The sequence below is a fragment of the Bradysia coprophila genome, chromosome II, assembly GCF_014529535.1.
Source record: "Bradysia coprophila strain Holo2 chromosome II, BU_Bcop_v1, whole genome shotgun sequence".
In the NCBI taxonomy this organism is placed as follows: domain Eukaryota; kingdom Metazoa; phylum Arthropoda; class Insecta; order Diptera; family Sciaridae; genus Bradysia; species Bradysia coprophila.
The window spans coordinates 1288738-1303541 of record NC_050735.1 but is presented as its reverse complement, the minus strand read 5'-3'; the positions used below and the strand labels follow the sequence as shown (position 1 = coordinate 1303541).

The window sequence follows — 14804 nt, the reverse complement described above, 5'->3', positions numbered from 1 at the left end:
TATGGTTAGTCTAAGCCTGATTCAATTAAATTCAGATGTTACAGAACAATTCAGTCAACAGGAACATACCATTCAGACACGGATAATTATTGTAACCGTGCCTTCCGCTATGGTGAGTCTTTCGCCTCATACAAAATGAACAAAATGAACAAAATGATAAACAGATTGATGTTTCTGCGTACAAATGGGCGAGGTTTTATTTAAACAAACTTCCACAGTTTATATTGTTGCTAATGTATTAACATCTACTGAGTAGCATCTATATAACGACTCGTTACCAAACAAAAGTCCGACAAACTTATATAACCATTTACTCAATGCATACCCGGGAAATGAGTCGTTACTTTATTGAACGTTAACACTGATTTCCCAGTGGTTTAGTGAGTAACAGGAAATTACACGGGATGCATGGAAAGTAAGCTATTACGCAACAGAGCAATTTCCAATCACTACTAGAAGGTGCTTTCATATTAACGGTGTGGAAATACCATTATACCAACCTGCTAGTCATCTTCTATCTTATGTAGAAACTTGAAGCAAATCGATTATGGAATTTGTTCATGTTTCGTCCGTTGACAAGTGGAACGACAGCAGTGTCGAGTCGGCTTTGATTCTAGTTTTTTTTATTTATTGGAAGGCTACGCAGATTGCTTTGTTAAAAAGGATTTAACCTAGTGCAATTTTAAAGACCTTGGACATATGCTTGACATTGCAATGTATTGCAGTGTCCCTCCCTAGGGAAAAAGCCTTTACCTCGCTCGCAAAGTAATATTACACAATTGTCACGAAGAAGTCGAGGCTTGCCGAGACTGATAGTGACAAGTGTGTACTCTATTTTATCACATAATCGAAAACGAGACAACAACATAGACCTGAAGTGTAATTTTTGAATTAAACTCCAAGTATTCAGACGAGTATCCGAGAATCCACAGAGTCATATCCTCAACGATCTTGTGAATATTTCGTCATTCAATTTTTTTATTTAGTCTCTATGGATGACGTTATTACAGCTGAAATAACCTTGGAATAGACCAACAGAAAAACTTAATTTCTAAACCAACCCATACATAAAAACGCATACGGAACGAGCTAATCTATAAGTGAGAGATTTAAATCAGTAAATAAACTTTGGTTTGATTCAAATCGTTTGAAAAACAGACGTACTGTTCTTCAGTGACACACTGGATATAAATGTCGAAAATCGAAGTATCAACAAGGGCGAACACTAGCGAAAACCAAAATCTTACAGGGCAAAAATCCCTCCCAAAAATGTTATTCAGCGAAAGCCTAGCGAGAGGTTCAGCGGATATAATTTAAGCAGAAAATTAATTTACTACAATGAAGAGTTGATGTTGGCAGAGTATATAATCAAAGAGTATATGTGTGGAAAACTGTCGTAATGTTTTTAATCACAAATTAAAGAAAATATTTATTAAACTAAAAGTTTGTCCATGAAGACAGTGTTAGATATAACCAAATAGCATTAAGTGAGTATAGACCAAAAATTTATACATTTTTATCGTACACCGAGTACTATAACTCATTAGTACTATCCGTTAGTGTTTGAAGTCTAACGTTACATTTGAAACAAATCAAATGCAGTGACTTTCAGATAAGAAGCAAAGATAGATTTGCAAAAAGTGAAAGGAAAAAGTGTGTGATGTGAAGGGAGGCGGTTCACTTTGAAGAGGTACCGTTGTAAACAGATATTTCATGATAAATGCTCGTGCATCGCGGGGAGCCCTAACTTTCACGCACAACACCTCCTAAGTAGATGTACATTTTTTATAGGAAGTTGAAGTTACCTCTTCAACAGTGTATAAAGCCCTAATGTGAAGGCAAAGAAGTTGAAAAGACTGACAAAAAACTCTTTTTAATTTCTTTGTGTGAAGTTGAATAATATTTCAATGTAAGTCCTTCCGAAGACAGTGAATTTTTCTACTTAGATAACAGATGTCAATTTTGGTTGCTATGCAATGGAACGTAGATTTTTCTAAAAAAAGAAGAAATTTGCCTTTGAAATGGTGGTGCTCTTATCTGAGACGAATTAATTAAAAATTAAATTAAGGAAATTCCTTTGGAATTTTAGTGTTCGTAAATTTATAAATGGAAGAAAGAAACCAATGATGTAAAAGAATGCCAAAGCAATTTTGCGATATAATTATTTTATGAAGCGAAAACCATTAATCTAATTATTTTAAGCACAAACAAAAAATTATAATTAAATAAATTAGTGTTATATAGTCCGTAAGCCATTACCAAACTGAATGTTAAACGTTGAAACAAACTTACTAAACGTTTCCTATATAAATTGATGTATTTTACAAACGTTCCTCGATTAACGTTACAGTGTTTACGAAGAAGTAAAAAAAAGCGAAGGAAAAACAGGAACGCTTGTGTATTTTACTCGGTATTAAACTTTAAATCAGTATGTTTCCTAAATTCCTATACTCAGATCCGTAATTGTTTATTGAATTTTTAACCAAAATACAAACTATAATTCCAACTGAAAACTGGTTTTACTTCTTAACGGACACGGCCACGGGCAGGGCACTCCATGAATAGCAGCGTTTAAAATTGATGAATAGCGTGAGTAGTGGACACCTGGACCCGTACCGTGGACACGGCTGACAACAAGGTTTTTTTTTAAATTGCGTTTCTTGAAAATTCTCTAAATTCTTCAAATATATTAAAAATGCCCGATATTTTAAAGTTCCCCAATTCCTGAAATTCTTGAAAGTTCTTAAAAATAGTAGACCATAACTCATTACCAAAATGGGAACATTTTAATATCTTTGTCAAACCCAAATGAGAAATCAGCGAATAATGAAAAACTGGCACAATTCACGTCGTAAGTGTGCCTAAAATTTGAATTTTAAGTGAACCGAAAAATACATTTCAACGCTTCATTGTATGAAAATGACGCTACGTTAGAAAGACCTCCGCACTTTCCATTTTGAAGTTCGACCGCTCTTACGGCGTGAATAGTCAACGTAAGTAATTCTTTGTCAATGGGATTATCTTGATGGTGAAAATGGCATACCAACAGTTGCCAAACATAGTACCAATTTTTATGAATGTGCTTAAGCTATAATTTCGGAAACTGTGAGACGTAGTCTCTGGAGGTTAAAGGTCTGAAACAATACAAAAGACGTAAACAACTACTTCAGAAACCAATACACCAAAATTGAACGGATAACTCAGAATACCCAGTCATTATAGCAGAATGCATTGCATATAAAAACTAACGAAGAAATATATTTCATTATGTGTAATAGTACATTACTATGCAAGGGAAGTAAAGTGATATCTCGTATCGAGATGAGTAAAAGTAACCGAGGGCTTTAGCCCGAGGTACATTTACTCATCGTGATACGAGATATCACTTTATTTTCCGTGTGTAGTACGACGTTTTACTATGCGAGTGATGTAAAGGCCTTTGCCTATGCATGTAATAGCCTTATTACATGCACCAGCATAGTAAAAACTTAAATCAATTAAAGTAAAAGATTCCATCACGATCAATGCTGTAATCTTTGTGGAGGTCATGCAGATCGTCATTTTTATTAGAAAAGCGGTAACACACCACTTATGATGATTTTACAAAAAAATAATTCACCACATCATCACGACCACATTAATCACGGGTGGTGAATTTTTTGTATGAAAATCCTCTATTTACCGTTAAGTGTGGTTTATCACCAGAGTGTATGAGTAGTAGGGTGGGTCGATTTTATCAACTTGAAAATCCACACCTAGTACCATGTGTAGCTTGCCAAAACTAGTCAAACTGCATCATTACTTTTTCTTTTCCGAATACTTTTGAGTACCGCACAATAGATTGAATGGGTCTGTCAGGCTTCTTTAAAATTTTTATATAGATTTGTTTGATTAGGGACCTCACTGACAGCCTTTTGCGGCCAACAACACTGTGCAGTCTGGACCAAGGGCTTAACAAATCGTCTGAACAAAGCCTCAAAATATGAAAATACTCGCTGGAGAAGGTTAGGGGCTAATTGATATCTCGCCTATATGTAGGCTATAATATATTAACACAAATTCATCATATTTGGAAGGCTAGTACATAACTATTAGGGGCTAATTGATATCCCGCCTATATGTAGGCTATAATATATAAACACAAATTCATCATATTTGGGTGACGTCATGCGAGTGTCATTCAGTATGTACTTGAACATCGTTGCAGCCACCAAACACACAAATTATGGAGCTACAGTGGACTTTAGGAAGTAACCAACGCGACATTATCGATATTATCCATGTGAACAATCGAACCCGGATCATTTTGGTGGAAGGCAAGTACGTTAAGCAACATTCTAGGTAGGTCAATAGAATTCTCGATTATACTTCTATGCTACATCGTGCACTTTTTAAAGTATAGTGGCGAACAAGATAGAAAAATAGCTTTAATCCTGAACCAGGATTCCTGGCAGAATGCTAGTTTCGGCCACCTCTGAAACGGAAAGGAGTGTCCACTTTTCGTGTGCATTTTATTGAACTTAGACGAGGCTTAGGTCAATAAAAACACACAAGAAATAGTATTTTTCGTACCAATACAGGAAATGACGATCCATTTCCTGTCGAGGTACGAACAACGTTTTGTGCATCCGACAACTGAAATAGACAAAACACATCAATTTACTTGAAAACATACACACTTCACATTCACCATATTAAATTTAATCAATCGTATAGTCATAGAAAAATTCATGTAATTCTTTTCCCGCACTATAAATCGTAAAGAATAGTATGTTACATACCAAGGATCAAAAAGGTCCATCCGCTTCGCGTCGCTCCATCCCTGGACGTTTTCACCACCGTGGTCTAAAACACACCTTTTTGATCCGTGGTTTGTATACTATTTTTCTTCCTGGAGTACCAAAGTCACATTCCGAACAAAACATAACAACAAAACTGAACAACATACCGGTGCAAAAGCATTCCATATTAATGCCGAAAGTAATCCGTATGAATGCCTAAAGAAGTCCGTTCCGTGTGCATGTATTCTCACAAATGTCGAAAAATAAGCAATCTGTAGGAATGCCGAAAGACATCCGAATGAATGCCGAAAGCAGTCCGTATGAATGCTGAAAGCAATCCTTATGAATGCATTGTCACAAAACACTAAAAACATTACATTCGCGTACATACAACAACTTGACACATTTGGGAAAGAATAAAGATAGGATCGAAAATGACATAAGCGGGAATGAAAATTGAGAGAAAATAGTAGGGGAGAATGTTGAAAATGAAGTTTTCTTCCTGAAGTACCAAAACCGTCACATTCACTCACCAAATTTAGTACCGAAAGAGCAACATTCTCCGACACTTTTTTCTCTCAATTTTCATTCCCGCTTATGTCATTTTCGATCCTATCTTTATTTTTTCCCAGATGTGTCATGTACTATAACAAATGAAAATGCTACACATGTGATATTAAATGCGATCTCGCATCAGATTTTGTGATATCGCATGCGATCTCGCATTATATTTTGTTATATCGAATGCCATCTCGCATGTGATATTGTGATATCGCATGAGATTTTGTGATATCGCATACGATCTCGCATGTGGTATAGAGATCGCAGCTGAATATGGCGTGCAAATCTGTTGTTATGTTTTGTTCGGAATGTGACTTTGGTACTCCAGGAAGAAAAATAGTATACATACCACGGATCGAAAAGGTGTGTTTTAGACCCAGGTGGTGAAAACGTCCAGGGATGGAGCGACGCGAAGCGGAGCGTCCTTGGTATGTAACAATGTAACATACTATTTTTCCCGCACGATATTTAGTTCGGGAAAAACTGACATTTCTTAATGAAAAATCATGGCAAAATAGGTCGTATTTCAGTTGTCGGATGCACAAAGGGATTTTCCATTTTGATTCCGAGTTATGTAAAGGAGGAGGAAAGATGTGCTTGAAATATGACAAAGAATTCCATTTATGTTTGAATTGTTTACATTTCTTTCAAATTATTGCGATGGACTAGGTATCTTCTATGTTTTGTCACATTTAATATTAAAGCGACAACACAGTCGCCAATGAAAACGGTAAATGAACGAAAAACCCGACAAATTAATTTGTTCAATCAAATTTGGTGCCAAACGCTTTTCAAATAAAATACATTTCTGACAACAGTGCCATCTTGTGCGCATACAAATAAGAAAACCAACAAAAGTTTTCTTCCAACGATGAAGAAAAGAACGACAGATGTCGATCGCTTTGTTCAGTTAATTCAATTCAGTCTGTCAGTCGGCTTGTAAATTGATTATTTGTTTATTTTTAAATAGTTTTTTTACTGGATTTTACTGGATAGTATTGTGCCAAAATAGTTAGGAATTTAGATTCGAACGATTAGTGATAAAATAGAGAATAAGGTGCTGGAATTGTAAGTGAAAATGCTGGTTAAAAACCGGCATTTGAGAACGTGTTGACCGGTGTGTTGTTGTTTGTGTTGCGGCTAACCTATACCGGATAATAAAATTAATTTAATTTCGTGTGATTCGGACGCGATATGTGCTGCAGTTGATTTTATTTTCACTATAACTCCACGCATAAAATTGACAAAAATAAAATTTTAATGAATTTTGTGTGTTGCCATTTAATCAATTTTTGATTATTGACACAGCAGATGTATTATATGGATGGATGTCCCTTTTACATAAGCAATTAATTATATTCATTTTCGCCGGGTACATTCATAAAGACAGTTTGCAAAATCGTTCAGAGCAAAAATATATGCAGAACGGAAAATGTGTTTACGGAACAATAGATACGTTTGCAACATTTAGGTAATAATTCAGGCAAATGTAATGAATGGGTCTGTGTATTTGAGTTATGACAAATAATAATGTCTGTCGTCTGTAGTTTATTGTATCAAACACCTAGCTAATTCTATACAAGTGTATGTGAATAATCAAATAAGCGAGGTGTGGTGAATTTGAACAGATCAATATTACAGCCAACAGTGATAAGAGAGTTCAACCTCTAAAATTGAACGACTTCTTGAGGTTCTTTTGAATCGTAATGTCTGCTGAAGTCTGTCATTTTATCGTTCTTTTAAACTCGTCATCAACAACACTCTTTGAATGTCTCAAGTGTCTGAATGCTCTCCACATTCATACATGAAGCGAGGGTTGAAAATATTTTTATCTCAACTTAAACAAGCAATAAATTGCCGAATGTTCATAATATTTCGCTTCGACCAGACAAATTAATGGAACACTTGTATAATGATGTCGTGAGGTGTCATAAGTCGATTTTATTTTTGAACCTGATGGAAGTGACCAGTTAGTGATTTTAATCAGAGAAAATTAGTGTTCGTAAGCACCAATAGTCCAACAAGCTCCACGCAGACTTTCGTAGGCCGAATATACTTTCTGATCGTTTTAAACGGGAACCAATTGATCATGTACTAAAGAGGGATTTTTTTGACAAACAGCCTACCGAAATTGGACGCATTTTCCATTGGAATTTTTTATAAGTACCTAGAAAGGACTTCGACCCTGGAAGCCAAAACCACTTACAAAAAAATTCTTAGTAGCTTGTGTGGTTGGTAAAAGGTGGTCAAAAGCCGAAAACTTGCACTTTTCTTACCAAAATTTCTTACGCGAGCCGTACAGGGTCGTGTGTGGTGTCATTAGAAAGGTAATCACATGTACTATTGATCCGAATTGGGACCTATTGGTTTTAAAATTCATACACACTGAAATATGTTCGGTTGAAGTTGTCAACTGAAGACTTACACTGTTCTTACATAAATTTCTCGAGTTACACAAAATGTACATGGTCGTGTGGGGTATCATTTGAAAGGTAATTTTATGTGCTTTTGGGCCAAATAGGGTCTGTGGTTTAGATACATCTACGATGAAATAGAAGTTGAACTGTTGAAGTGTCCATATTTCATCGCATATGCATCCAAACCACATAATACGCATTTTTGGCCCAAATGCACATAAAATTACTTTTCAAATGATACCCCACACGACCGTTTACATTTTGTGTACCTCGAGAAAAATCTGCAAGAACAGTGTAAGTCTTCGCTTGAAAACTTCAGCTGCATATATTTCAGTGTCGATGAATTTTAAAGCCAATAAGTCCCGGCTCAATAGTGCATGTGATTACCATTCTAATGACACCACACACGACCGTGTACGGATCGTGTAACTGGAGAAATTTTGGTAAGAAAAGTGCATGTTTTCGGTTTTTGATCACCTTTCACCAGCCACACAAGCTACGAAGAATTTTTTTTGAAAGTGGTTTTGGCTTCTAGGGTCGAAGGCCTTTCTAGGTACTTATAAAAAATTCCAATGGAAAATGCGTCCGATTTCGGTTGGCCTTTTTTTCAAAAGAATCCCTCAAAGTAAGTCTTCTGCTTTCTTCAAAAAGTACAGCAAAAACGTCTGTACGAATGTTGTTGATAAAAGATAATTTATTAATAAAAAAGCGGACAAGTGAATGTGTCCCGCAAAGCTAAATTTAAAAATAATTTCATTTCAAAAATAGAAAATTGTAAATTATTCAATGTGAGAAATTACACCCACTTCGCCACGAAGGAAAAAAAATCTATTTTAGCCAAAATGAAGATTTGCAATGATTTCGAAAATGTTTATTCGTTCAGCGATTATATCACGGCCGAATGACTTTTTTTTCACTTTGCCACTTTTCTGGTGAGTGTGTCTAGAGTGTCATTTTCATGGTAAAACGTTCTCATCATAATATTTATCATGCTTTTGGAACGTCTTATTAACCACTAGTTAACAGTCAATTAATATAGTCCACTGGGGACTTATGTTCGTTTTTCTTTCGAAACCTAATCGAAACCATACCTTCGAATCTAACGACCTTTAACGTCTCTCGCATGTTTGAAGATGACTCTTCTCACAGTAAAAAAAACCTCTTCAACCAAATTTACGAATCGGTTGAGAAAATAAATCGTCGAACCAATCTATTTCATTACCACAGCAGCTTAAAAAAAAATATTGAAAAATCTGCTCACTAATTTCACAAATTTTCGTGAAAATATCGAATCGGTCGCCTGCTATTTTCGAACTTCACCATGAGAGATCAGGTCGCTGTTATCAGCGAACAATTTGTAAAACGATAATATGCAATGTAAACCAAGAAATCAAATGGCGCGTAGGCAGTGAATCTTGTGGACGAGACGAAGCGTTCGTTACTTTGTAAATGATGTGTACACACATAGAAAGTAGCCATGAAAAATATTTTCAGTTTTTTGGCACACGTCACAATTATTTTTTGTTTCTTCCTTTGCTGCTGCTCTTCGAAAATCAAAATATTTGATTTAAGAATTATGGCAGATTTTTGTTGTCACTGATTTCTTTGAACGATCATCCACAACTCGTTAATTTCAGTTAAATATTCTACGCCCCCCACATCCATCCATATAGACAAACATTCCCGATTAATGCAAAAAATATCTTCTCATCATCAATGGTGTCATTGATCGTCATAACGTCACTGCACACCAGACGAGGACAGGCGACATGCAATACTACACCCCCTTATAATTCTTTCTTACGCACATTTGTAGTTCACTTCACACATTACTTACCAAACGACTTTCAGCATGACTCATATGGACTATAATAAACCTTGTTCCAGTCCAGTGCAGGAACTTAATCGCATATCGTAAAATGTCCGCAATGTTGTCCTTTAATGGTAACGGTATACACACGTAAAAGTTGTGAAGCCCTTTAATTGCGAAATCAATCATACGCAAAGTTTCTCACAGACAATGAATTCCAGGGGAACAGGCATTTTCGTTCCGCTTTATAGAAGAAATGGTAATCTTGTCAGAATTGTTCAGAGATTAATAGAATGGTGACTATCACATAGCACTGCTTCGATGCTTGTTAATTCAGTGAAAATGCTGAGAGTACTATGATAATCGGCTGATAGTGTTCATTGCGATTGTTCATGACTGCCAATATTTTCGACTAGTATCAGTCAGGGTCTATTCGTAATTTTTTATTAGCGAATTCACCAACATTTACCGAAAGAGAAATTCGGTAAATTTCAGTGAATTTGGTGATTAAATTTACCAATAATAGGCCCTGGTATCAGTCGAGCGTACTGTTTCCATAATTATACGAGCCTGTACTGTTTTAGGGTTCATTCAATAAGTACGCCCTTCATTAGGGGGGAAATTAGCGTGCGATTCATACGATTGTTGCTTAGATTTTTTCACAACGCAGGCAAGAAAAATAGTATTTTACATGACTAGGGATAAAAAGATGAAAAGTAGAGTTTTCGTGATCCGAGGCGAGGCCGAGGTCAATAAACACACGAAAACGAGACTTTTCACTTTTATACCGAGTTATGTAATGGATTTTACATGCTGATTGCGTCGAAAGACGTGCTTCAAACATGAAAAGTACGGTTTTCGACGCATGTACTACATGCCATGTAGCATGTAAGTCATTTTCTCACCTCAGCTGAAACTTCGACAGTCTTTTTGGTGAACAATGTTTTATATTGACCTCGTGAAAAAGGAGGAAATTACATTTCTCGGTTGACTTGTGGCCAGAGCGTAGCGAGCACCCTTGGAATGGAATATCCAATTCTTTTTGCTCTCGATGATCAAATAACTATTGTTTGCAATGGGTGAGAAAAGGTCGAAATTTGGTCATGAATGGCCCCTTATCGCTACAATGATTCATACTCATTCAATTCACTCAAGTCGTTCCTCAGTCATTATACTGTTAGACTCTAAAGTTAGATTGTATACAGCGCAAGTGATTCAAAACATGTCTTTCTGAACTATCAACTTTATATATTTCAATTTCCAGTTTACATTTTCTTCTTCTCTGTTCCTGTTGTTCTTCATTCTATTGTACCATTCCATAATACTTACTACATCCAAACTAATTGCCTTTGAATACGGTAGAGTTTGAACTAACCTATACGTCTAATTGATATGCTGAACTTTATTTCTTGACTCCGTCAGTTGTTGACGGAGTGCATAAGTAAACAAAATTATGGTTTATTTCAATTAAACATTTTATATCAAATCATACATAACATCCCAATACCATCACACATTAAGTTCAATTTCCTACAACAATAAAAAACAGTTGAGGATTTCATGTATGCAAACCGTATGCAAAATTATAGTTTTCATTCGGGATGGTGTACGGTTTAAAAGTGCATCAAATTCTTCTTCTTTTTTTTAAATACAATCAGAATTCCAACACCGACACACACCGGCTCATAACTATAAAACATTATAAGCAGCATTATGTATATCAATACAATCACATATTTCATATCGGTACTCATACCAAGTCACTGTTGTGTTTTTTTTTTCACCTCACACTAATTTCGTGTGTATCAAACAGAAAACTTAAAAATATCGCGAGTATTGTAGCTCCGTATTGTAAGAATTAAATTGATCAGGTTTAGTTTTGAGTTGACTACCAACGCGAGCGGTCTTTGTGACGTTACCTGACAAGTATATAAACGATTTAACGATCACACAATTATTTTTTTTTTGGTTTAAATTTATTTAAATTCATAATATTGCAGTTATTAGTCTCTGCTGTCGAGAATATAAATTCTCGTCTGCAGATTCCTTATTTTTCTCATCTTGAAATATTTGTCTCTCATAATTGACCCATAATTAACCGTCAGCATTTTGTGATAATAATAATAAAAACCTCTGCGACAATTTACTCATAAAATTAAACCAGTTTTTTTTTGGGAATAAATTCGAATTTAACTAAATCGTCGTCAGTGCAATAATATATTTTTAACGAATTATTTAAATGGAAAAACAATAAACAATTTTTGAGGATAATTTTTTTAAATGTGAAATTTGACACCACACATGGATTATTTAATGACACATAATCGAGACCAGGAATAGCCGAGGATTAAATATTTTTGTTGTGCAGCGCAATTTTTTTTGATAATTTTTTTTTAATTTTTAAATTTTTTGATTTTTAATTTTTTGAATTTTATAATTTAAAAAAAAAATTGTGTTACGCGACAAAAAAAAATACTTAAACTGATTCGCCTATACAGTCATTTAACACCTAAACTTCGAACGAACAATTTTCTAAACTAAAAAAAAACTCTATCAAAATGATGGAAAACGGTTACTCCATGGAATATGGAGATCAGTACATGGAGCAGGAGGAGGAATGGGAACGTGAAGGACTCCTAGATCCAGCTTGGGAGAAGCAGCAAAAGAAGGTAAGTGAAAAGATTTTCAATTTTCATTTTTTTCCTTCTTTTTCCCAAACTGTTATTTCGAGCGAAGAAAAATTAATTTCAATTTCTTTTTGAAAATGTGATGATGTGAATTGAGGACACTCAAAGAATATTTAATTTATCTTTCAAGTGGGACTTGTATTTAATTTGCAAAAAGTAAGAAGAAAAAAAAAATGCCAAGGCAGTTATTTTCGGACAGTTTCGACTGTATACATAGAAAAAGAGTAAAAAATTTAGTGTGTTGAAGAAAAAAAAATTATTGTGTAACAGATGACGTAAAAGTGTCAAAATCCTAGTCGTTTTCATGTGTTCCATATGAATCAAAAAATATTTATTTTTTTTTAATTTTCTGCTCCTGAAATACATTTTGATAATTTTAATAATTCGTCATTACAAGACCAAGGTTGATATATCAATGATATTACATTTATAATTTCGGATGGTTCCTTCTTATCTTATCATGAATTCATATTGTGTGTATATTGACTGTGATTACGAAAAAAATCCGAACGAATTTAATTAAAAGTTTCTAGTAATTTGAAAAAAGTGTAATTAAAAAAAAACGAAAAAAAAAAAATTCAAAATCGCGCACCTCATCCGACGAACCCATTCGTGTCGATGTTATTTTGTATGAAAGAGAGACAAAAATAGATTAATTTTTTACGGAAAATTTCGTCATCATTCACAATGTTTTTTCTTCTTCTTCTTCTTAAACCAGCGCGCTATGCCCCGCGCGCGCGTTTTGCAAATGTGAATTAATTTCACACATTCAATAAATTTTCTCTCATCTTTTCGGTTTCTCCAACACATTTTCCTATCTCCAAAAAAAAAAAACAAAAATTTCTTGAGCAAAAATTCGAATCTTTACACTCACAGTTCGCTTTCCTTCTTTTCATTTCAATAAAAAAAAAAATCAGAACGAAAGAAAAAAAAATTCTCAACTGTTTTCTGTCTTTATAATTCGACGAAAATAAACTCGGTGTATATTTATGTACAACTTCTTTGCTTATAGCACATATAGACGGTTCGCATTCGATCTAAAAAAAATTTCACCAATAACATTGCTTCAACCCATTTTTCTTCGGTTAGTTTCACAGATCTGAAGTGAAAAAAAAGAAAATATTTTTTGTTATATAAATATTTTTTATGTTCTCCGGCCTACGTTACTGAAGAGATGAATTTTTTTTTCTTCTTTAAATTTTCATTATTTTACATATTGATTCCACTGAAAAGTGTTGTAGGTAGAATTCAATATTCCCGGCTGTGGCTACAAAAATATATTTTCGTTTTTTTCTTTTTCTTTGCTTGCTTGCTTGTTATCTACTGAGGAAAAATGTTGTTTTAAAAATAGAACGAAAAATTAATCGTATCATTAACTGAGAAATCTTCAATTAATTGTCCAAAGTCTTCTGGTTCCCGAAATTATGTTGTTAATGACTGATTCCGCACGAATGTTCTACTACCCGTAAGATGGAGGAAAAAACGTCCTCTTAGAAGACAAATAGTGTGCCAATATTTTCCCAGTATTAACCCGGTATTCATTCGAATTTATACGGTAGAAAGGCGATTACTTTTGGGAAAACAATTTCCATTTTCTTGGATTTTCATACATTTTCCTTAATTTTACCATGAAATATTTTTCGAAAATTTTTAGGAAAATTCTGGAAAGTTTTGAAAAATAAGGAAAAATGTTTTTCCACAAATAGTCTCTGATGTCAATCATAGGCAAGGCCACCTCATTCACATCCTAAATTTGGATAGTGTTCGCTTCTAACATAAAGTAATTTGCAAGATGACACTGTCCGATTGTAGGCCTCATAATTTTGTAGACAATGTGGATGCGGTTGTTAGAAAGCTGCCCTGACATTGTAGTACACTTTTCACAGTAAAAAATATTATTCTTGAGTGATAACAGTCAGCAGTCAGCATGAATCAAGATAGACCTTCAAAGAATCACAGAAATCCCGTTCAACAAAAAGTCAGAATGATTCACTGCTACGTTTCCCGCGGCATATCATCTGTGAAATTATGTTAAACATTCATCAATATATTGCCGGTAGAAGTGTCTAAAAGGTAAAAATACGTTCGATTCTTGTCTCGGCACGCCTTCTACAAATTTGCACTACAATAAAAGTGTTTGCGAATAATATGCTTTTACACAAGTCATGTCCATTCAATAAATAAAAATTAAATCTTGCTGTGCTGGCTAAAACGATATGCTGTAACACATTTTGATATGTTTGGCATTTATCGGTATTATTGCAGCACACCACAGTAATTGTATTAAATTGGTCTTATTGTGCATTACTGGCGGTCTTTGCGTATCGTTATTTTAAAATTGGTAACATAGAGATTGGCGTGACTTGATTATTCATGAAACTTTTGATATGGCTCAGCAGTTACTGACTAGTCCTTTATCTAAGAACACGTTTGTTTTCAACAATTCATAAAATTCGAATATTACTCACTGATAATAGTATAGTATGGAAGATAACGCTTGTCTTCCCACCTATTCACCTATTCCACCTATATCTTTTCACGACTGTTT

The 14804-nt window shown here is 34.5% G+C and overlaps 1 protein-coding gene across 11 annotated transcripts in view; it reads left to right on the top strand.

Moving 5' to 3' along the window:
* The first annotated feature begins 6253 nt into the window (after positions 1-6253).
* LOC119067163 (alpha-actinin, sarcomeric) overlaps positions 6254-14804 on the top strand; it is a 45949-nt gene continuing 37398 nt past the window's right edge. For 3 of the 11 annotated variants that reach the window (XM_037170006.1, XM_037170566.1, XM_037170482.1), the window contains exons 1-2: positions 11344-11495; positions 12068-12238. In XM_037170006.1, the coding sequence (XP_037025901.1) occupies positions 12128-12238 (111 nt within the window). In that variant the 5' untranslated portion in view covers positions 11344-11495; positions 12068-12127. Of the gene's footprint in view, positions 6411-6795; positions 6814-11343; positions 11538-11650; positions 11670-11777; positions 11932-12067; positions 12239-14804 lie in introns of those variants that run through there. The other 8 variants (XM_037170722.1, XM_037170161.1, XM_037170400.1 and 5 more) reach the window with 8 other exon arrangements.